General features: G+C 34.4%; 2 protein-coding genes across 10 annotated transcripts in view; both read left to right on the top strand.

Moving 5' to 3' along the window:
- The first annotated feature begins 488 nt into the window (after nt 1-488).
- On the top strand, nt 489-10,117 carry LOC124950885 (chaoptin). Of its 7 annotated transcripts, none has more exons than XM_047498321.1 (14): nt 749-804; nt 1,304-1,449; nt 3,813-4,132; nt 4,388-4,639; nt 4,718-5,005; nt 5,076-5,313; nt 5,420-5,666; nt 6,209-6,463; nt 6,901-7,217; nt 7,323-7,620; nt 7,828-8,308; nt 8,447-8,710; nt 8,812-9,040; nt 9,261-10,117. In XM_047498321.1, the coding sequence occupies exons 4-14, from the start codon at nt 4,390-4,392 to the stop codon at nt 9,595-9,597; spliced, it is 3,204 nt and encodes a 1,067-aa protein (XP_047354277.1). In that variant the 5' UTR covers nt 749-804; nt 1,304-1,449; nt 3,813-4,132; nt 4,388-4,389; the 3' UTR covers nt 9,598-10,117. The 7 variants fall into 7 exon arrangements, with proteins under 7 accessions (XP_047354274.1, XP_047354279.1, XP_047354273.1 ...); XM_047498319.1 differs by lacking the exon at nt 1,304-1,449 and adding an exon at nt 2,733-2,867 and having other exon boundaries at nt 757-804; XM_047498318.1 differs by having other exon boundaries at nt 489-1,449; nt 3,813-4,070.
- Nucleotides 10,118-11,449: 1,332 nt separating this feature from the next.
- Nucleotides 11,450-25,133, top strand: part of LOC124950887 — a 25,064-nt gene continuing 11,380 nt past the window's right edge. Inside the window, exons 1-2 of one of the 3 annotated variants that reach the window (XM_047498331.1) lie at nt 13,247-13,583; nt 13,746-13,835. In XM_047498331.1, the coding sequence (XP_047354287.1) occupies nt 13,529-13,583; nt 13,746-13,835 (145 nt within the window). In that variant the 5' untranslated portion in view covers nt 13,247-13,528. Of the gene's footprint in view, nt 11,766-13,246; nt 13,836-14,642; nt 14,969-25,133 lie in introns of those variants that run through there. The other 2 variants (XM_047498332.1, XM_047498333.1) reach the window with 2 other exon arrangements.

The following is a 25,133-nucleotide window of genomic DNA, read 5'->3' as shown; positions in this document are numbered from 1 at the left end:
GATCCACGTATCTCGCATTACCGTACGAGTAATCTTATTTAATAACATCCTGTCTTCGTTTATGTTCAAGGACTTTAAAAAAATTCAAAAATTTAAGATTGGAACTAGTATTGATAATCTCTAGTTTATTTTTCTATAAATGCGATAAGTTTTTATATTATAAACAATGCATTTAATTTATCTATAAGCAGCGAAATACTTTTGCTACAATAACATATAACATATAACAGATGTCGCTGTTAAGCAAGAAAATTCATAAAACCTAATTAATGATAAAATATTAGGAAAGACTTTCACTCGACTTATATAATTAATACAACTCTACTTTCTTTTTCTTTTAACTCGCATACTCCTCGTAAATTTTTCAAAATATAATTTCGAATGAAATTGTATAATCCAAATTTACATTTCAATAAAAATTCTAATAAGAGAGAGAAAGAGAGGGAAGGAAAAAAAAGGATTAAAAACCAATTCGATACGTTGATTTCGTTTTTCACGACAAAGTTATGTTTTACGAACTTTGTAAAAATCAAAATAAAAAAAAAAAAAAAAGAAAAAAGAAAAAAAAAGAAAGAAGAAAACGCTTCGAGCGAACTCGAATGCGAATAAAAAGTCTATCGTCGTACGGCGACGTAAGGGCGCATGTCCACGAAAGGACAGTAAGTATCAAGAGTCGATGAGGGACGCCTCGCTTCTCTAAGCCTGCCTTTCTCTTTAGCGTCGAGCAGTGGTTCAGTTTTCACGGCAACTTCATCCAGGAACCATACACAGAATGTCTTGAAGAAACGCGAGTTGAAACGTAACGTGCGTATAGTGACTCGTATATTTTCGTCTTCTCTCTTCTCTCTCTTTCTATATTCTATATACATACATACATACATACATACATACATACATACATACATCATACATACATACATACATACGTATGTTCATCGTTCGTATACGAAAAAGAAGATAAAGAAAAAAAAAGGAAAAAAAAAGAAAATAAAGAAAAAACGAACATGTGACATGTGACTTTGAAATATTGCATCTCTTATGTGCATAGTGTTAACGCAAACTAGTTTTATTAAGTTCGTGAATTAAATTCGTTCGTCAATAATGCAATTCGATTCAATCGATTAAAGAAAATTTTCTCTGACAGCGAGGAAAAAAAGAAAGAGAAAGGGAAAAAAAGAGAAACAGAAAGAGAGAGAGAGAGAGAGAGAGAGAGAGAGAGAGAGAGAGAGAAAGGCAATGGGCTTGGTAACGTCATGGTGAATTCATTCGAATTAGATCGATCGTTTACGCGTGACTTTTACAGAAACATACTCGTCGGGGTCGTTGCATTTGACAGATACTACACACGTGCTCTTGAGATAAGCGATCGTTCCACGTGCCTTTAGAGCGCCTCATCCGTTCAGTTCACCACGCTGTTTCAACGGTGACACCGATGCGTGGATGAAACATGTACTTACTTACTTTCTTACTTTATCTAGTCTCGTCTCTCAAATCTTTAACGATAATTTTTCCTCTAAATTTTGTCTTTTTTTAAATTCGAAGAAACGAAAAAAAAAAAAAAAGATAAAGAAAACAGAAAATGAAAGGAAAAAAAGAATAAAAAAAAAAAAAAACAAAACATTAATTTAATATTCGATGCATATTTAAAGAAGAAAGATATTTCTCTCCTTGTCACCTTGAAACCGATACTACGTCCGTTAGACAAAGTATTTTTATCGAGCGACGACCGGCAAGGACGACCGGTGAAATGAAAATATCCTTGGGATTGATTTTGTTAACTTCTTTGGTGAAAAGAAAAGAACCTTAAAATGATCTTTCTTTCTTTCTTTCTTTCTTTTTTTTCTTTCTTTCTTTCTTCCTTCCTTTCTCTTTCTTTTCCTTTCTATTCTTTTCTTTACTTCGAATATTTCTTCGACGATTATTTCACGGAAATATATCGTTTATGTAAGTACCTGCTCTTTCTTTTTTTTTCTCATCCAACATGACAACGATGACAAAAATAATAATATCGATGATTAGAAATCGTAGGAAAGTAGAACGTGGAATAAGATTTTTCTTCTTCTTTAATCGTCTTTAGGTTTCTTGAACATCGAAAGTAGAAAGATCTGAATTCCCACGAACCATTGAGCTAGCTTTGAATCGTCATTTACTCGATTTCATTCTCGAACGTTACTTTCTCACCGTTAAGATCGATTACGAACATATTTTCTCTCTGCTAATAGGTGCTTCGAGCTATTTGAATTTGGTTCTGTTCAGAAACTGTCACGGAACGCATTTATTTTCAGTAACAAAATCCGCATAAAAATTTACGAATCCCGTTTTCATTACGTCAATAACATCGATTAATACATTATTTCTTTCTTTTTTTTTTTTTTCTTCAATACTAGACACGAAGTTATCGCGGAACGGGACCGATCCGGTCCATTGCTTGTTTTCAACGAAGACCAACCGAGGTCGGTTCAAACAAGTGAAAGGATATCTGTTATTCCAACAGATGTTATTATAATATGTTTATCGTAAACTTGAATGGTAACGCAAAAATAGAATTTGGTTCTGTACTTAACCCAAATTCTTGAAATTTTTATAATTTAATAATAAATTAATATCGTTGGAAAGTAATAAAATCAATTTATTCGTTATAAAAAGCATTTCAAAGATATCTGAAAAATGTATATTTATTATGTATATCAGCTAATTAGTTTTTATTATTCTACCCATCATGATGATTATAGTATCCGTAGCTACGTATACTACGTTGTGAGAGTTGCACTTACTAACCGTAAAACTAGATCACCGTGCCTTTCTTTTCGCCTTCTTACACGGTTATTTACTGGATGCACAATAAAGTATGTTGTTGGATTTACCAGGTCAGTGATTCCTTCGATTACTTTAATTACACGCTACTATTGTTATTCATCAAAACAACGCCGTGCCCTATCATTAGAATGATGTTATTCTGGTTCTAATGATTCAACCGTTTGACCGTTCGAACGAGCTTACATTTTCTTTTTTCAATGTTAACCATTTCAATCGGTTCGAAAGAACTCGTATTTCTTGATATTTTAATAAACATTCCTATAACCTTGAAGAGAGAAAAAAAAGAAAAGAAACAGGACGATGAATTTAAAACGATCTTTGCCCGTTCATTGTAAAAGAAAAAAATATATTTTCTCTAATCATCATAAGCCCACGCACTTTTCTCGTGGCATCTATCCTTATCTCGATCTCAAACGTATTTATGTATATATCTACATACGTACTACTTTGCTAACGGTTCATTTTCTATGGAAATTTACGCGCGGTTACGCACCTGGCTCATCTCGCTTAGTATTTACAGTTATATAGAAAGAAAAAGAAAGAGAACGCCGATGAAATAGTTTGATTTGACGCAAGCAACAACACTCGAAAGAATATTTTGTTTGAACCTTGACCGAAACTTGCTCGAACATTACGAGTTTTCATCTTTTCGCATCATGTCAAATATTTCATCCTCTCATCTCGTGCGAAAGATTTAAAATCTAATTGTAAGCACTTCTTCTTCTACCTTCTCACATTTAACAAAGTCCATTTTATCGCGATAAACATATCTTTTATTTTTCTTTTTTTTTAATTTGTTTCTTGTTGCAAAGATTATGATCGATCTCTCACGCGTCCCTTATAATTTCTGACATAGGAATCACAAGTATGATGAAGATAGATAATCTGAAAATGATCATCTATTTTCCATTGCACTCGAGGACGTTGATCTCTCGATCATTTTTCTATCTCTTTTTTTATTCTTTTATCTCTTTTTTTTTCATTCCAAATGTCAGATAGTAATATATGTAGATCTATCCACCTACCTATACGAATTAATTAACTCCATAAATTAAAAAGGACGAGCAAAAGTCACTTCTACGCCCACAATATTCTCATCTTTTATTAAAGATAAAAAAAGTGAATTAATATCGCTTAGAGACGTCTCCTTTTTGATGAGAAAAAAGAAAGAAAAAAAAAAAAAAAGAAAAAGAAAAGTGGAAAATAAAAGGACATTTCGAGGACATTTTTAGGCTCTCATCGATAAATCACCGGTTAGTCACCTCTTGTTCGTGTGGGATGATAGTATGGAGAATCTGAATATATGATTTCTTTTGTGAGTCATGACGTAAGAATTAATTTTAAACATTAAAAGTCCTTGAATAGAAAGCTTCAATCGCAGCCATTTATGTTTACGAGGAATTCTCTAAAAATATTTTAACACAATTTTCTATCGGCTTTCGTTTCAACGAGGTTAAAACTTTTAGAGCTTGACGAAATTGCATGACGAATGGCAATTATTAATTAAAAGTTAAATATTCTTAATTATAATAATTATGATAATTTGTATAATGAAGATAAATCGTTATAGAAATGTTGCTGGTCCCTTTTGTATTGGGCTTGGCCCTGCCCATCATGGGCGAATATATTCCACCTGGGCCAAGATTTACGTGTCCTAAGATACCCACTGATATTTACCCTTGTACTTGCGTTCGTGGAAGTGACAGAGGACTATATATTCATTGCGAAAATACGAATTTAGCCAGCTTGAGCCTGGCTTTTGTTAAATTAGGGAACGAAGGTATGCCTATCGAAGAATTGATCCTGTATAAATGCAATATCGGTGAGAATTACTTTTCTAATATTCAGGATCTTCTGATTCACATAATTGATTGTTATAATTGAATTTTTTAAATTTTAGGACGTTTCTATGGACCAGCTCTTTATCCATTAGACATTAGAGTCCTAAAATTTATTGATACACCATTGAGATTAATCGAGGAACACAGTTTTCTCGGAGTGAACAGAACCCTTCAGGAACTTTATTTGATAAACAGTCGTCTTGAAAAGTTTCCAAGGGAAGCACTACAAATTCTAGGAAATCTTAGTCTATTGAATATCGTTGGACATCGTATCGTTATTTTACCAGGGAATAGTTTCACTGAGAGTGCCGCTGCCGCGAAATTAGAAAAATTAGAAATCAGTAACGGTAAGTAATATTGTGATTTGAACTTTAACGTTTAACGATCGTTCGTTCTCTAATATCGATTATATTACAGGAATTATGTCCTCGTTACCAGTCGAAGCGTTGCAACCTTTGAAAAAAATGAAAACTTTGGATCTTCATGATAACAAAATCAAAGATTTAAAAAGAAATCAATTTAAGGGACTCAGGGATACCGAATTCCTTGATTTGTCGAATAATCTTATTGATAAGTTGGACGGCTCTCATCTTGCCGATCTTACCAAATTGGGATGGTGTAATTTTTCTCATAATGCGATCTCAGACTTAAAGAGGTATGTACGTCAAGTTTCAAAGATAAAATGAAATATAAAAATTTGTACTTTCCAACAGCCATCTTTCTTTTTCTTTTTTTCTTTTTTCTATTTTTGTTCTTTGCAGGGGAACTTTTGCAAGAAATTCCGTCTTAAAAGTTCTCAATTTGAGTCACAATAAGATCAGGAAACTTGACTCAAATACGTTCCGTGGCATGCGTTTTCTAAGACGTTTGTTTTTAAGCAACAATCAAATTAATGAAGTAGGCAGAGGTACTTTCGGCTCGATCACAAGAATCGGTACCATCGATTTATCACGGAATTTCATCAAGAAAATCGATTATCAAATGTTTCATCAGTTACAATTTGCTGAGGTTCGTATTTACACATACACAAATTATTAACATAAATATATATATTATATTTATGTAAGTTATTAATATATATATATGTATATAATTATATATATAATTATATATATAATTATATATATAATTATATATATAATTATATACATATATATATATATGTATGTATATATATATATACCGTTTCATGTGCGTGCGATAACATAGTAATGTATATGATTATGCAACGCGGCTTTGCTATCAAAACTCGTCGTAATACCACAGGTTTCTCTCGTATATCGGAGCAACTAGTATATTGTCTCCACTTGCGTCTTCGACCACTTTCACTTTTTGATGTATACTAGAGATTGCTATCGGTTGCTATTTAATTATTATTGCACAAAAAACGCATATGAATGTGAGTCATACTTAAACGAATATCGTAATAAAGGAAACGCAAGAGACCTCGACGATATTAAATTATAGGATAAGTTTGTTTTCCCTTTTCCTTCTTTTTTTCCTTTCTTTTTTTTTTTTAATTCTTTTTCATTTTACAACATTTTTCATAGCTCATAGATGTCTCCGAGAATTTCGTGACAACCGTGGAGAAATTAGCATTCAAGGATCTTTTCCTGGCGAAAGTGAATCTATCGCACAATGAAATTGCTACAATAGAGCCTGAAGCATTTGAGAACTGCGCCAATATTACCTCGCTCGATCTTAGTCACAACAAACTTGAGAATATTTCGAAATATTCCTTCGACAGTTCAACGTACGCCACCGAACTGCAACTCAGCTACAATCTGTTCACTTCGTTGGGTCAGGTAAATAGAATTGCTTGATTTACGGGATAAACTGATTCCGAGAGAGAGAGAGAGAGAGAGAGAGAGAGAGAGAGAGAGAGAAGGAGAGAGGAAGAGGAAGAGGAAGAGATTAATCGACTGTCATGGGAAAAATAGATAAATATATCTATAATATGAGAATCCTTCAACAAGTAAAATATGAGTTTTATTTTCAAAGAAACGTTCAAATTTTTCGAAATTGGACTATTACGAGAACAACTAATATGTTATAATAATGTTGAAAATCAAACAATATGAATTATCGTAACATATGGAAATAAGAACTAACGTTATATATAAGATTATTTGACATATGGCGTTTCAGTACGATAGTACAGTCACCTTGCATATATACAATTCGTTAAAATTATTACGGTAAGAAAATGAACAGTAATAGGTAACACGCAAAATGATTGCAGGTACCATTGCACAACATGACTGGGCTAAAAATACTCAATGCATCTCACAACTTGATACATTCGGTTCCACGTCAAACGTTTCCGAAGCTCTACGAACTCCATACGATTGATCTGTCTTACAATAATCTTTCGGACATACACAATGGCGTCTTTCAAACGCTCTTTAGTTTACGATTTTTAAATTTCTCTCATAATTCCTTGGAGAAGATAAAACCGTCGACGTTCGGTCCATTGCCGACATTACTCGAATTAGATATGAGCTACAATCAACTCAACGACATAGCACGTGGTAGTCTAACCAGATTAGCCAGTTGCAGGTAGCTATCTCTATTTCTTTTTTTTTTCTTTTTTATTCTATATTTAAAATTCATCCAACTTTTCACAGAGAATATTTTGCAAGGTTAATGCTTATGAATTTTTAGAAGCATAACCGTGAAGAACAATCGACTGAGCAAGATATTTCAATTGCCAAATCCGTTGGGTCACTTGGACTTTTCAGAAAATTTGCTCGAAGAAATACCAACGTTGGAGGTATGGCCTACGATGAACGCTCTCCTTTCGTTGGATCTTTCGAGGAATCGACTAGGCGATAATCTTCGGCATGGGAGCTTCGAAAACCTGTTGACCTTGAGGACCTTGAACCTGCAAGCGAATAATATATCCATACCACCGTGGGAAGCCTTGAGTACTTTAAGCAGTTTGCAATATCTCTACTTACAGGTCAGTCGCGTTTGAACGTTTAAAATGATTTAAACATTTCTTAATAATAATAAAAGAATATACAATAATTACGATTATTCGAATTTAATGAAATTTCGATAAATACAAATATTTTCTAAATCGTGACAAGTTAACAAGACATCTAAAAATCTATCTTTTATATATATATATATATATATTATATGTATATACAAATATTTTTTATAGGACAACCATTTGACACAACTTGGCAAAGCGGCATTTGGTCGTCTACCAATTGTATTCGAATTGAATCTCGCTAATAATCAAATTCACAATATAAATAATCGCGCTTTCGAAGGTCTTCTTCAATTATTGACTTTAAATTTGACAAACAATAATATTACTTACATACCAAATGGGGCGTTCCAAGGTTTGGTTTCTTTAAGAACGCTCGATCTATCCTACAATAAATTAGAAAGGTTGGATAATAAAACTCATGGATTGTTAGACGATTGCCTATCATTAGAACGGCTCAATCTTAGTCATAACAAAATCTCTTTCATCACGAGAAAAATGTTACCCAATGATCCTTGGATTCCATACAAATTGAAAGAAGTGGATCTCTCGTACAACACAATGCCTGTAGTAACGTTCGAGTTGACCATCGGTGGAAAAAAACTTCAATACTTAAATCTAAGTCATAACAATATCAATGAGATACGTCGTTGTAAGTAATCTTCTCAAGTGAATCAATTTAAAAGAAATATTAATTATTAAAATTAATTATTAATTGTTAAAACAAATATCAATTTAAAATAAGTATTCATATTTATACAACGTGAAATTTCATATTATTCGATTTTAGACGTAATCGGCAATCTCACAGCACTGCACTCGTTGGATTTATCGTACAATGATATCAATGATATCTCAGAACCAAACGTTTTCGAACCATCGAATAATTTAAGTTACTTATACCTAAGCCATAATCATCTGACGTATTTACCAATGTATAAAATTCTACCAATGCGAAACTTGATGCTTTTGGATTTGGAAATGAATAAAATCGATATATTCGACGAGAATTTCATGAAGATTATTCAAAATGGCACGAGAATTCATTATTTCGGTAAATTTAATCTATATACACATAATTTATTATACACACATTTATTAATGCTCTTTTCAGAATACACAAATCTATAATATTGTTATTCATAATATTTATAGGAAATTTGTTACATTGCGATTGTCACGTTCGACCTCTAAAAAGATGGTTGAACACATTCAGCAAAATGCCTACAGAATGGTCGAATGTTACATGCAAAAGTCCAAGTTATGTTTCTGAAAAGCTTCTTTCTGAAATCACGGAAGATCTGATGGGATGTAATACAGAAGAGATATACGAGAACGAACAATTAGATATCACACCCGACGTGAAGTATCGAAATATCGAGTAGTACGTAAAAAATTTTAGAAAAGAATTATTCCAATTTCAAAATTACGATAATTAACTTTCTTTTAATTGGAACCATAATATATATATATATATATATATATATATATATATATATATATATATATAAAGAAAATAATAAACAATTACACAATACATAAATGAAAAATAAATAATAAATGACAATAAAGAAAATAAATGATTTGTCACATTGATGTTTCAGTGACAAAGAGGATAAGAGTTGGAAGGCCACGTGGTACGTGACATCGCGAGAAGACATCGGTGATTTTTATGTAGTAGTACGAGAGTCGGGAAGTAGCAAGTCAACGATCGAGAAGGACCTCGTTTACAATGCTAGGTCTTATAAGATTCAGGATTTACCTGTATCGAGGAGCAAGTACGAGCTCTGCGTACTGGCTAGAGATTCCGAAGGAAACGTGAAACATTTCCGAGAATCGCAATGTCAGATTCTGAACGAACAAACTTATGGTAGAACGGCACATCTAAGAAGTAGTTTCTCTCTAATCGCGATCGTTCTCTTTCTTCGTATACTCCTTTGAAACTCGTTTGGAGATAAATTTTTTCGATATACAAATTTAAAGAAATTATTTGTGAAAAAGATATTACATCCTTACGTATTACATACGTAACGTTCTTGACAAACATTAGAGATTTAGTTACATTTGATATGTTTCTTGATCCATGAAATTTAGAACGTAGTAATTGCGTAACTTAAATTAAAAACACACACATACATATTCTCATACATATGTATCTTATTGATTATATGTGAATAGTTATTGTCGAAGGGTAGAATTGTACATATGAAGGATCGTGTACGAATCGAAGGACGTTGAACGTCGGCTATTTATTTTTGTAAAATATATAATTACAATTAAATAATTATACTATCTGGTACACTTGTTATTAGACACTAAGAGAACACCTTTAGTCGAAGAAGAAAAGAGAAGATAGAAGGGTTCAAAGGTACCGCCTGAACGACTCAATAGTATCGAACGCTACAAATCTAACTTTCTCTCTCTCTCTCTCTCTCTTTCTCTTTCTCTCTCTCTCTCTCTCTTTCTCTTTCTCTCTCTCTCTCTCTCTCTTTCGTTATCGCTTCGTTCGCTCCTGTGGTAAAGAAAAAAAAACAAAGAGAGAAAAAGGAAATTACAAGGAGAGTTAGTAATTCATGTGCTAGTAATGCATATATATGCACATTAAAACACTGCTATGCTCGGAAGATTGATGTCAATAATTTATAATTGTTAGGAATAGAGTAGAGGCTCGGCGAATTAACGAACAATCGGTCTTAATAACTCGTGATAAGAGAAGAAGGGAGAGAAGAGGACGGAGTCCACGACCAAATCCCACGAAACCTAATTCACGAATCATTTTCAATAATGGGGTTAAATAACTTTAGTAATAATAATAATAATAATAATAATAATAATAATAATAATAATAATAATAATAATAATAACAAAAATAATATAATAAGAACGAACGCAGAAACGAGATGAAAAAATTCTCAAGGAAGTAAGGACGCTTACGTTCGCTCGTTTCTATGTACTAAAAGATCATTTCATTCTTCTCCGAGTTTATAATTAGCATCCTGCTATTCGGTCGGCAGTTGCTCACGTGGAGTAAGAAGGGAAAACCCTTTAATGAGAAAGCGAGTCGGGAGTTCTATGAAACTAAACAAAGATTAAAATCGATGTAGAATACACATAGGTATATATATATATATGTATACGGTATATATACAACACAGTATATATACATATACATGCTTCAACGTACCATTGTCATTGTTCTCCATTATTTTTTTCTTCTCGATCACGCGTGCCTCGTTAACGCATAGAAATGAAAAATACACACGGAGTCTGACTTCTTTGGGGCACGTGCAACACAGACGCCGAAGATATTTTTTAAGTTTCAGCGAGACAATAGCCATCGAAGTTTTCTTTGAATTAACGGGAATGTAAATTATTCGTTTACAATATGTATACGATCGATACGTACTCTCTCAGGCAAAGAATAAATGAAAAAAAGTATATAAGATCGATTTTTCTAATCGATGTTTTCGTTGCTTCAATAATCGCTAAAGATAAATTTAATAATTGCTTGAATTTAATGACAAATGATTTTTCCGAAATTTCTAAATTTTCAGGACAAAAATCTTTGAAAATGCAAATAATAGAAAATTCAAACGTTAAGAAACAATATTCTTTATTCGTTTTATCTCATTTTGTTATAATAATTTCATTAACCGCATTCATTTTAAATTGTTTTACATCGACGTAAAATGTCCTAGCGTATTTTTAGCTGATAATTTCTAACGAAATTTCAAAGATCTCACGATCTCATTAATCGTTTTCTTTCAACAGCATTTCAACATTTCTACGAAGGAACGATCCGATCGTAAGATCCGTGCAACCACTAGCGGTTACTCGTTACGAAACGCACGCTTGGACACTTTCACCTGGAGCTCCGATAATAGAGTGTATCGCGCGCTGTCAGAAACGAACGCGCGAGTTTTACCGAGAGTGGACGAAGGGACACGAAGTCTAAGGAACTTTTTGTTGCGTTGAACGCAGAGGACAGACATCCGTTTCTCTCTGCCCCCTCTCATCAGTTGGGAATGAAGGAGAGAAGGATGGAAAGAGGAGATGAAGGAGGAGGTGAAGGAGGAGGATAACTCTCGTGAGTCCCCCCAAGGCAGCAGGTATGGTGCGAGTAAATTTACATTTCTTCTCCTCTCTCGGTTTCTTCTTTTCTTTGTGAATTTCTTTTTTCTTTTTCTTTTTTTCTTTTTATCTTCTTTTTTTTTTCTTCGACGGAAATCGACGGCGAGTTTAAAATAGAAAATAATTTGAAAAGACGAATACCTGGGTAAGTACCTTGAAACTTGAAGGAAAGAAAAAAAAAAATACCAGAAAGAAAAGAAAAAAGAAAACTCCGACAACAGGTTCATCGCGTGCACCTTCCTAATTATTACATGGTGACACGCCAATTATCTTGGACAGGGATAAGCGCGTGCACTTCCTCGTATATACGCTATCCTTCGACTCGTGTCATACACTCTTGTTCTTAAGTAAACGTACGTGCCGCAAAGGAACCTCGCAGAGGCATACCTTTCCTCCTTCTTTTCTTTTTTTTTTCTTCTTCTTTTTCTTCTTCTTTTTTTTCTTCGTTTTTTCTTCATTTTTCTTTCCTCCGACTCCATTCCGCGTGGGTAAGCCAATACAGGATCGTTTTGCATACTCTTCTTCTTTGGGAAGTGACTCATGGTTCGAGTCCATGTAAGGTCCAGCAGCGCGACAACCGTGGACCAAACGCCCACGTGAAAATATTATGCGCGCGCATCTCGGTCTCGGTAAAAGAGAAAAAGCAGAAGAAAGAAGGACGTTTACTTTTGAATATTATTGCTTATTTCTTTTAATTCGTCATTCCAATAATTTTTACGGCGTACAATTAGATAGAAAGCTTAAAAAAATCGTAGTCATATAAGTAACTATATATATATATATATATGTATCTCTCTTTCTCGCGCGCGCGCACGCGCGAATCGTCGATTCATAAATCAATTAGACTCGAACGAGTTACACCTTCTTCGCGACGGTCCATAGCCGCTCGCATTCGCCTTCAGTATAATTAATAGATACCCGTCGTATACTACGGTTACGTGTGCGAGCATACCAAACATCTATCGACCAGTTCACCACTCGTTCTTTGCCAGCTTTTTCTTACTTATTGCGAACTTTTGTACACCGACCAAGAAAGAAGTCCCAAGCAACGAAGTCAAGATTTATTATAATGATTCGACGGTATATCGAAATGATTTCTTAAATTAAATCAATAGAAAAAAGAGATAAGAGAAAAGTTTGTATTTCTATCTTTTTATATTTGTCTGTTCATCTGTCTATTTCTTTCTTTCTTCCTTTCTTTTTTTTTCTATAAAAAAAAAAAAAGAATTCTTTCTATTTTTTTTTTTTTTCTAATAAACAATTCTGTTCTTTCTTTTTTTTCTATAAAAAAAAAGAACAAAATTGTTTATTAGAAAAAAAAAAAAATAGAAAGAATTCTTTTAAACGATCGTTAACCGTTTCTTTCTATCAACGAATTAAATTCAAATGCTAAAAGATTAATGCCTACGCCACTGTTTGGGCCTACTCGCGGTTCGAACTATCCCGCCATTGCTCGGGCCCGTCAGTGTCTCTCGCGGCTTCGCACAGAGAACATCTCTTAGTTCGAGACGAGACTTATTCGTTTGTTCTTTTCTCTTGCGTTCCATCGTCGTTTCCCCACTACTACTTTCCTGTGTGTTTATAACCTTACCTTGCCGTCTCTTCTCTCTCTCTCTCTCTCTCTTTTTCTTTCTCTTTCTCTCTTTATCTCTTTCTCTCTTTCCCTTTTTCTCTTTTTTTCTTTTTTTCTTTTTTATTGCGTGCGTGCACGTACTTTCTCAGCGAGGACGCTCAGGAACGGATGAGAAAAGTTGTCTCGTCCTTGAAGAAAGCGGACAACCAACGTCTAGATGAGAGTACGTCGAGACTAGACGAAAACATCTTCTCTTCCTCCTCCTCCTTCTCCTCCTCTTCCTTTTCCTTTCCCCTTTTCCTTTCCTCCTCTTCTTCGATCCCTCTCACCCTTGTCATATATTTTCGTCTCCTTTCTTAAAATTTTAATATCCTTCCTGCGATAGTGACCATCACGAAAAGAGTGGACATGGCCGACCGTCTTTGGTATTTCCTTCTCGCCTGGATATTTATCGTCGCTGTTACTCGCGCCAACGGTGAGCAACGTATCATTTAAAAAAAGAAACAAATAAAGAAAAAAAAAATGAAAATAATTTAAGTTATACAGATCAAAAAGAAAAAATAATATACATATATATATTATTAATAATATAATTTATAATAATTTATAATATATATACAGATATACATGTATATATATATATATATATATATATATATATATATATATATATATAGTATCGACTAGTCGATATAAATATATATATTCTTTTGTTCAAATTTCAAATATATTATCCCTTTGTTCTTACGAGAATATATATAAAGGGGAGAGGGGAGGGAAGGAAAAAGAAATGAAAGAAAAACGAAGGAAGTCGAATAAGAATGATTTATCACTATGTTCCGCACTCTTACTCTCGTCGACTCATGTTCGTCGGTCACGTTTCTTTGGTAGAAATGTATGCTTTCACGAAAGAAACTCGTCAGTTTCGATTCTAATGCGAGGAGAAAGAAAAACGAACTCGAGCTTTACGTTTGTATGTAGTTACCTAGTCTTCGAAAAGGAAACAAGTTGATATTATATATAACGAGTGTCCTACATCGTCACTACTTCGGTACATTACGTCAGATTAGCAGCCATATGTAATATCAGTCAAGGCTGATCCTTTCTATACATTATCTACTTTCATTAAATTCTTTTACGATTTATATTGTGTTTTTCAATTAAATAATTTTTTTCTTTTTCTTCTTTTTTTTCTTCCTTTACATGTTCGAAAGTTACATACAGATATTAATTCGTTTCGATACACTTTGTCGTTCCATAAATAATAATATTAACGTTTAAGAAAAGGCATGGAGAATTCATCGTCATTCGTCTTTTCCGGAACGAAGAACGAATGCATCGTCGATTGCTATACACAGATAAATAAACGTACGGACGTATGTACGTAGACGCACATACCAAGTAATATATATGGTATAATTTATGTTTACGTCGAGCACACGCCGGTCACCCCCTTTTTCCTCGACGTGTGTGCACTGTGCGCACGAAGATATTCGCGCTCGCCTACGGAACAATGGATGCAACTTTATGTTATAACCGTTCGCTATGGGAGAGTAAGGGGAAGGAAAGGAGTAGGGAGAATGGGAGAAGGAGGACAAGGGATTGGCGGTATGCTATTAAAACTTATATACTCCATAACGTGAACGGTTTAATCATTTGTATGCGTAATCTTGTATTCTTCCTCATAGATCTATGAAATTCATTGCCCCCTCGTAAGAAACAACGTGCTCCAAATTACATTTACAAAATATACGTTCTCGATTCTCTTCTCAACCCCATTAATTGAGTTTAACGAGAGCGTTACGATGGTGCTGCACGCACATCGAGTGAATACAATGCGAATAGATAGCCTCTTTGTGAATAGAGAGAAAAAAGAGAAAAAGAGATAGATATATATATATATATAGGAAGAGAAAGAGAAAGACTTATAGATTCACGTAGAGTTGCATTAGAAGCGTGAAAAACCAAGACGAACATATCTATTATTATGTACGAAGGGATTCAAGTACGTTGATTCGTACTTGGTTAGGATAGGAATTATATGTCGATGAATCACGCGATGACGTAGTCCTCTCATGGCCGTCGACGCTTTCGAGCGTGCACGAAAGGATTATTTGCACAAATGTTATTCCCTCTACGCTTACGATAGAGGTGCATAGACGAGCGTGAAAAATAAAAATAAGAAAAATGAGAAAAGTAGGAAGAAGGAGTAAATCGAGCTCTATCTTCAACTCAAAGAGATATTACTTCCCCTTTGATGCCATATCGTTAATGGAATACGCTTGGTGAATCGATCCTAATCGATTTCCCTCGCATTCACGCTAATCTCATCTTTGTATACACACAGGATATTATGCTTAACTCGAATAATCCATGATTTATTTATACCGGCATATCTACGTTCAAAGAGGAAAAAATAAAAAAAAAGTGTCGATCTTTATACTTCGATATGATCGTATCTTCAAAATTGATTATTTCGTTTTTCATAATTTTTCAAAAAACATAAAATATAAGATTAAACATTGTAGTTCGGTATGATAAAGGAGTGAAAGAGAAACGTGGATGGTGTGTTTATGTTCAAGGACACATTCACTCGAGACAAGCCGAGTAATTACGACGAGATCGAAGTAAGTGGAATCCTAGTGAGAAGAGATCTTGCTAAATTGTCTTCGATTCTTCAAAACGGCTAATAATAGAGTTTGGAATAGTTAACCGAATGAAAAAGTAGTGGGAAAGAAAGGGAAGGTGAACAGGAAAGTAATCCTCCACGCTTGAAGTTACTCCATAGTTAAAGTTCGACGACGCATCCAGTCGTTTCACCCTCCGTTCCTCTTTCAGGTATTCACGGTACTCAAAGGATTTTAAATGGCCACTAACGACGACCATTCTCCTGACGTTGGATATGATTATTCTTGCCATTAATTATATATATATATATATATATATATATATATATATATATATGCGTAAGCATAGTAAAAAATTCATACGGTATTCTCGTCTAAAAGTATCGAGTAATGAAATTCGGGTCGATCCATTCACTTTCGGTGATACACCATTCGTGGATCCGGATGAAACGAATCCATTTCATTCTATATAAAATATCGATTTGTATGTCATCTTCATCTCGAAAGTGTTACACACACAGACACGCACATATATATGTATGTATATATGTTTATATTTCGACATAATTACATATATTCTAAATCTAATTTCGCTCTCATATATCATATATGCTTTTAAATATATCTATTTGTACATATGTATATGTGTATATATGTGTATGATATGTTAAATAAATTTAATCGATTGGAAATCATATACGGGTATTTATCATTTCTAAAAATAGTAGTTCATCGTACTCTGACGTCTTACCGCAATCTTATTGAATCCCATCGCTTCATTGAATCATAAAGCTTTAGAAACATGCCAATTTCTTCCTTCCTCTATTCGTTTCGTCACGAAGCATGAATCGATTTGTACTTGGTAAAGAAAAAAAAAAAAAAAATACAGAAAAAGAAAGAAGGAGAACTTTACGACAAGAGTCAACATGTTATCGGCAAATTTTAACGGCACTTTTATTAGATTCAAGCAAAACTTTTGATCGAATGATAGTATCTATCATCAGGATATAACGTTTTTCCTGGACGATGTTGAAGATAGAGTAAAAAATTGAAAGGATATTGAACCGCACATAATATTTGATTACTGATTGCCAGTTACCGCAAGCACTCGTGCTTAAAAGATGGCATACGTCAACCATGATTTTCGATTCGTGGTTTTCGATACACTTTATAACTGAGGTATCTTTTCATTCCTAAGACAATAATGTAACGTTTCTTTCCTTTTGTTTGTTTCCTTTGCGCGGTGAAACCAAATTTATATCAATTTAAACTCGTCCACGTTATCTTAACAACAATCTTGGTATTATTTTTCATAAAATAATTTGACAGTTAAAAATGTACATGCCAGAAATCAGTTTGTAATATTGATAAAATAAAAAATAGTTCACTTTTGGATTATGATTCAGACTCAAGTCTATCACTTTCTATAAATGTGTATAAAAGTCAAGCAAGAATATAAAGTACGATTCATAATCGTGCGTACATACTCATATAATATATGTTCGTAGAAAAGTGAATCAAGTGTGGGCAGGCGCGTGGGCCTGGGATGCGAACGAGAGATCGTGCAACCAAGATCGGCAAGATCGAAAGTGCCTGCTAGAGAATGTTCGTGGTAAAGGCCACCGTGGGAGATAACAACCACGATCGAGTCCGACTATACATATACACATACACGTAGTACGAACATCTCTAGTTGCGCGCACGTGAAATATATGTAATTCAATTCGATTTTATTTAATTGTTTTTAATCATCTTTTTTTTAATCAATTATTATATCGAATGCGAGAAACAGCAGAATGAATTACGATCAGTTTGTGAAATTTTCTTAAAAGGCAACATAGTAATAATTATTCAAATTAATAACAATTGTTTTATTATTTCTTTACGTCAATCAAATTTATGAAATTTTATAAAATAATCAGAAATATAGTGATAAGAAAGGAAATATTATTCTATCAAGAGATGAGGAATCCTATACCGTAGGATGATTTGCACGTAATCATAGGAGAATAGACATCAGTAGCGAAGAATAAAAGAAAAAGAAAGGTAAGGAAGATGTCGGGGCGTTACAGCACTGTTAAAACTCGAAAACGAGTGGGGACGAAGAAAGCAAAGAGTCTTTGGAATGGGAATCAGAAGTGGGAGTGAGAGTGGGAGTGAGGAATCGGTTGGGAGAGGCCATAGGAAAACCGGTTGCCAATCTGCACGGACATTGAACAGCGCGCACGCGTGAACCAGGAGAAGAAAGACAGCAATAGGGAGACTGGATAAAAGGCCAAACAAACGGGAAGTCTGATTTTCGATGGAAAGATCGAACGTTTGCCGAACGTAATCCAATGAAGAAAATAATATCGCTTTGGCGTATTAATAAACATTTAATTAAATTCTCTTTGTCTCTAATTCTACGAGAAGATCTTTAATCGAGATTAGATAATTCGCAGTAAATAGGAAAGAAAAGATATTCCATAAATATGTACATATTGCAAAAGGGAAAAAAAAGGAAAAATATTATCGTCCCATAGAAGTCAAATGGTATTTACGATCGACGAACTTGATGATCGACCGTACGATGCCAAGAAAGAACGTCGCTATTCTTGAACGATCGAACAACTTGCGTACAGTTACATGAACGTGATCGAAGAGTGCAAAGAAAAAATATGAATGGTTCGTGAACCCTGACACGTTGCTTCTGCAACGTCTGGATCTTGTGAATGGCGACCCAGCCCACGAGCCTCACGATCGACAGTTCCTCGTTGGTTCTTTAACGAGTCTCTTATACCATTACGTGATCCAGCAAGTATTAGGTACACTGTTATTTGTATACGTTTCTTCGGAACACCGTGACGTGCGTTTAAAAGTCAAAATAAATAAGGAATGTAGTTTTGAAAAATAATAACACAACGATAATGATAACGTCATTAAAATATTCCTTTTTCTCTGTCAAAGACAAGTTGATGTTTAAGAAAAAACAAAACAAAAAAATTCAAAACGATCGAAGAATTATTTTTACGGTCAGTAGTCGTTCAAAGATCCAACGTATTTCTCACTGACGTCCAACGTTTTCCTATATATGCGCAAAGTCCATCCAAATATGGCGCATACCGGTCGAACCACTCGTGTGCACGCGTGTCACCGAACACATGCGTTATCGTCGATGCGTGCACAAGTGAAGAACACACGAAGAGAGCCCCAATGACAATTCCTTGTACGCTGGACCGACTCAAACAATTCTTTTTCTTTTTTCTTTTTTCCCTTTTCCCTTTATCCTGTTTTCTAATCTTTCCTTATATCTCGGTTTCTTATAAAAATATAAATAGAAAATATTCAAGTATAAAAGTTAAAAAAATTTCTCACATTATTTTAAAGAACTTTATCCAACAGATATCATAATTTAAAATATGTACCCCCGTAATTAACCGTCTAATCATCACCGTGAGACTCAGAAGTTCTTCGAAGGAATTAGCAACGGTTAGTTCGATAATAGGTAGTATGCAGTACGTAGTTCGAGCACACCGATCATTCCCGATTCATTATGAAAGCTCATAAGGCGCGTGAGAAAGCATATGATCGTTCTTTTCCTTGAAAAATAATTGTCCCTCTGCAATCCATCTATTGGCTGAGTTAGTCATTGCTCGACTTTTACGATGGACTCTTTCGAGTGAGCCCCTCGATTTGCCACTGTGGCAATTCCGCACGACGATAAATTATGAGCCACAATTATCGGCCGTAAAAATATTTGTCGACGAGAAGGAGAAAAAGGAGGAGAAAGAGGAGAAGCAGAAGGAGGACGACGAGAAAGAGGAAAGTACATTTCGAAGAATCATTTCGTTGAATGTTTTTTCGTAGAAAATACAAATATTACTCACGCTGAGAAGTATTTAACGTAGATAGGTACATGTAAAGTATTATACATACATACGTAAAACATGTATCTATAGTATCTGCATACGTACATATATATATATATGTACGTATATATATATATATGTACATATATATATATATATATATATATATATATATATATATATATATATATAAACATATCGAGGGGTGATAAAAGCGCGAATTAACAAGAAATTATTGGCAATGCGGTAGGTTTACATGATCATGTCGAGAGGAAGTAGTAAAGTCCATCCAACTGACACAAAGAAGGTACGAAAGGAGTTACTCTGAACTCGCTCGCCCTTTACCCTTCCAAAGCATATCCAAGCCGTCTCTTCGGAAACGAATTAACGAGAAATTATAGTAGGCTTCTTTCTAACAGCGATAACGATCTTGATTTATACGATCTAGAGTGTGTATACTATGTTAGATAGAAGGAAGCAAGTACGGAGGCAGCCTTGTCAATCTAGATAGTGAACACTTACATGCTAACTTACAGAAGAGGTTACAGGAGGCAACATAAAAGAAGTTCTTCGCGTTCCGTGAATATGACAAAATCATAATCGTGCATTTGTACTGACATAAGCTCGATGCTAGTCCAACATTTTAAATTATTATCTATAATTACTCCCATCGTCGATCATTCATATTTATTTTTTACGAGGAGAGGGACAGAAGAAGAAGAAGTAACGTCTGATAATGGAAACTTTTCGTTATTTATTATATCATATTATTTATTATATTAAATATTCCTTCCGTTCGAAACCGAAATTTATGATATATAATATCAATGTGATTCTACACCTTCATCTCGTCTCTATCATTAGAAAGTTTTATATCACTTTCTAAATAAGATTAATGCTGTACAGACTAAATATTAGCCGCAATATTCTGTCACATATCATTCTAATTTATTAAGTTTATTGCAAAAAATAATATTACAGAAAATTATGAAATCATGTTATCTCTTTCTTTCTCCCTCTCTCTCTCTCTCTCTCTCTCTCTCTCTCTCTTTCTCTCTCTCTCTCACTCTCTCTATCTATCTATCTATCTATTTTTTATCAATCTGTCCATCTATCTCTTTCTTTCTTGGACAAGATGGTGAAAGTGTTTTCACGGTATTAAGTTCCTTTAATGTTTTCTCTGATTCTAATTTTGTGATCGATGAAATTTATGTGAAGTAAAAGGAGATAGTATGTAATCAGAACGGTAGAAATGTGTTATTAAATCCTTATGTACATATGTATGTATGATCATGTGCACGATCGAGATAGGAATCGTGATAGGAGTAGAGTATCGATCGATCGTAGAACTAATTTATTCAAGTCTAGCTTGAACGATCACGTACGAGAGGACGATACCGGACGGCTTAATGGTCAAAGAACGTTTTAAATTCTTAACTCGGCTCGTTCTTCTCGAGCTGTCCAAGAATCTCGAAGGAAAGGACGCGCTCAAGGAAACAATTAAATCCTACGATCAGAGATAACAGCGGGAGTATCCTCCGGAAAATATATTCCGTGATGCTTTGGGAGAAACAAGTCTGAATAACAAAGAAGTATCCCGGAAGTTTTCTTTAAAGATAAGTTCATCTGATTCGATATCTCGAAACGAACCTTCGATAGACATTTCTTTTGTTATCGATCAATCGAACTACATCATGCAAGTAACGTTAGAAGTAAGTAAACAAATTCTTCATTCCTAGAGATTATAATAAATAAATAAATTGAAGTTACAGATTTCAAATATTTTTCATGAAATAATATTGATCTCAATAGTTTTCTTCTTTGTATGTAGATTTATTTTAAAATTACGTGATCGCATTTTTACGACTTTATGGTAGACTATCGAGATTGTAAATTAAAAATACTGTCTAATGAAAGTTATCAATCTTCAGAATCACTTTTTACTTCTTTATATCCGTATAAGAAAATTACCATTTTTAGGGGTAGACCATATAACACACTTGTTCCACTTTGTCCAATTATGTGAAGTTTGTAATTCCTCTATATCCCATTTATAGGAGAGGCAAAAAATAAAACGAGAAAGGTAAATTATGTGATGCTTGTCACGATCGGTGAATAGTATTCGTGGAATGTGCTTCAAAAAATGTACTATTGTAGGAAGAAAAAGAAAGAAATAGAGGGGGGGAGAGAGAGAGAAAGAGAGAGAGAGAGAGAGAGAGAGAGAGAGAGAGAGAAAGATAAGAAAAAAATAGACAGAGAAACATAATAACGCGTGCGAATGTTTTATGGAACGTCAATACATAAAATTATTTAAATAATTACGGAATGCGGACTTAATCGAGATTACCGAAAAAACGTATACATAACGGTAATTAAACGAGAACGTATCTCTCGTGCGAAGTCCAACGTCGTGAATTATTCATAGCCCCTTTTGGATAAGTGCGAAACATCTTCGAACAACTTTCCTTTCAAATCGTAAGAATCCTCTCTAACATGTCCGTTCTCTGGATTGACGATTCTCATCGATTTGTCACGATTAATTTTAATAATATTTGTTTTCTTTTTTTTTCTTCTTTACGAATATATATATATATATATATATATATATATATATATATATATATATATATATATAAAATCTCCATAACGCAAATAAGTTTGAGAAAACTCAAATTATAACGAGACTATTAAAAAGTATATTAATTTAAAACTCGATTTTGAACATTTTATTTTAGAAAGTAAGTATATATTAAATACAGATTAAACTCTGGTAAATGTTTATTATGTAGATATATATACATATATATACACATAAATTTATATATGTGTATATATATATATATATATAAACTTGCATGTTTAACTTGTTCTTTTTGCGTTTCTCTTTGAAAAGAACACATTGTACATAGTTAATAACGACGAAGACGACGACACGATGGTGGTTGTAAAGATAAACATAATCGATCGAAGCGTGAATCGTACGGACTATGCTTATTCCGGGAGGATCGTAAGCGTGTAATTTACGTGAAAACTAGGTATTAAATTGGCAACGATCTTACGGTATCAGAAAATCCAGAAAGATTTTCTTTAATATACCATTTGATCCGAAAAAAAAATTTTCGTTTCCTGGATGTTTCTAGGATTTCTCCCTTCTCCTTTTCCGTGTGCACACATACATACACACACACACATATGCACACACACACATACACACAAACATCAGGAGTTCTTAAGTACACATACACAAACATAATGCGTGTCATGTATATGCTTTGGTATGCGACGCACGATTGATCGCTTCCGTGCTATCGATTACGCCCGACAGAAAGCAACAGTAGCGGCCGAATTCCAAGGGCTCCGCCGCCCTTTTAAAGGAAATCCTTCTTTAACGATTTGTAGTCATCTCGACTGGTCGATTACATCGCGCTGTAACTCTTTCCTTCGATAGGATCTCTTTCTTGCGATCGACACGTAACTCGCTCTATTTGGAACATGTATTAGAATTGAAATAAGTACCTATATACCTACTATGTGTTCTTTTGCTACAGATATTGTTTTTCTCTTATCGTTTCTAGATAGCTTTAAAATAAAAAGAAGAAAATAAAGAAAATGACAAAATTAATAGAAGAGCGTACTTAATTCGAAACTTCTTCAAGAATGTCTAAAGACATACATAGGTATTGTTATTGTGATGATCCATTAAAAAAAAAAAAAAACAGAAAAGAAAAAAAAGCGAAGATTGAAATAAAAAATAAACGTTTTTTAACAAATAAACACATTTAAATGTGTAACAAATAATAAAAGAGATTTTTGCCAATACAGCGTACGTATTATAGTGTCAGTTTGTGACACTAACTATTATCAAGCCCTCTGATTGACAGCACACTAACTCTGAACAAGGCTTTCAACGACGAAGCAGATATTCGTACTTGCTTCCGTTCGCATTATCGGAGTTCTCGTTGCATAAAGATCACGGTTTAATACCAGGAAGTTGGTGAGATGGTAGCAGGAAGGTAGCAGGAAGGTACCAGTAAGATATCCATCGCGTACGTGCTTCATCGTCCTGCGTACCGATCCTACGCGATCGTCCGACGACCATAAACGGATACCTTGAGAAAAAGAAAGAGAGAAAGAGAGAAAGAGAAAAAGGGAGAAAGAGAGAGAGAGAGAGAGAGAGAGAGAGAGAGAGGGAAGGGATTCTCGATGTGTTTCCGCGCTCGTGCGATCGACAGAATCGTCGACCCTGCTCTTGGGATCTACGATGATCAGTAATTTATCGCTCCCAGCCCTTGTAATCGGCGCGTATTGGCGAGTACGTGTAAAGCCGCAACCGGAATGAAATCACCGTTACGAAAGCTTTGAGCAACCTCCCCAGCTCCTATTTTATCACTATCCAAAGATTGCCTTTCGATATTCACATCGATTAAGAACTTTCGGTCCAGTTATATCGCTTTCTCGCTCTATTGCCCAGCTCGATAGTAGAGTTATCCTCCATTTTCGAGATATCTAATCGTTAACTCTCGTATGCAAATAGAGTAATTTGATTACATGTACGATAATCGTAGAAGTGTGCGCTTATTCCATGAGTTTCTCTATCATCATCGGGAACTTTCTCAGAATCATATACGAAAGAACCAAATCGACATTCTTCTTCCGTTAACGCCCATCCCGTTTAAAAACGTATTAGATGATAAAGGAACGATCAGACAGAATGTAGCAGAGGATCGACAATTCGATTCATCGAAATTGATCGTCCCTCGATCGAAGTCAATTCCATTTCGCTCGAGACTTCGCAAGTCTCCGTCCTCTGCTGCGGGTACGATGCATAAAATACAAGAAAGGATACCGATATATCGTTTATAACGGTACTCGTACCTTGAACCTACACGAATACCACGTGTCTTGATTCTTCGCTTCGTTTACGGACTTCTTCGTTCTTTCCTCCTCCTCCTCCTCCTCTTCCTCCTCTTTACTACTCCTCCTCCTCTTCCTCCTCCTCTTCCTCATCTTTGGATCCCTCCAGACTTGTGAGAGAATTTAGTTGATGCTGCGTGATATACTCATAGCGAGGGCGGTCTCGTTCATCGAAATCCATACGCCGTTAGAACACTTGATAGAAATTAAAGTGACGTTCATTATAATTACAATCATCCCAGCCTGTAATTTCTATGACGTAGGTCTCCACCTGTCTATATGTATACATTTTTCGTTATTTCCATTAACGTAGTTTAGATCTAACGAAATGATTGTTTAATGTTTGAATGGTTTCATTCGAATAATTAGTTAATCTTATTATAA

The sequence above is a fragment of the Vespa velutina genome, chromosome 8 (assembly GCF_912470025.1).
Source record: "Vespa velutina chromosome 8, iVesVel2.1, whole genome shotgun sequence".
Taxonomy (NCBI): domain Eukaryota; kingdom Metazoa; phylum Arthropoda; class Insecta; order Hymenoptera; family Vespidae; genus Vespa; species Vespa velutina.
This window is presented reverse-complemented; position numbering and strand designations above follow the sequence as displayed.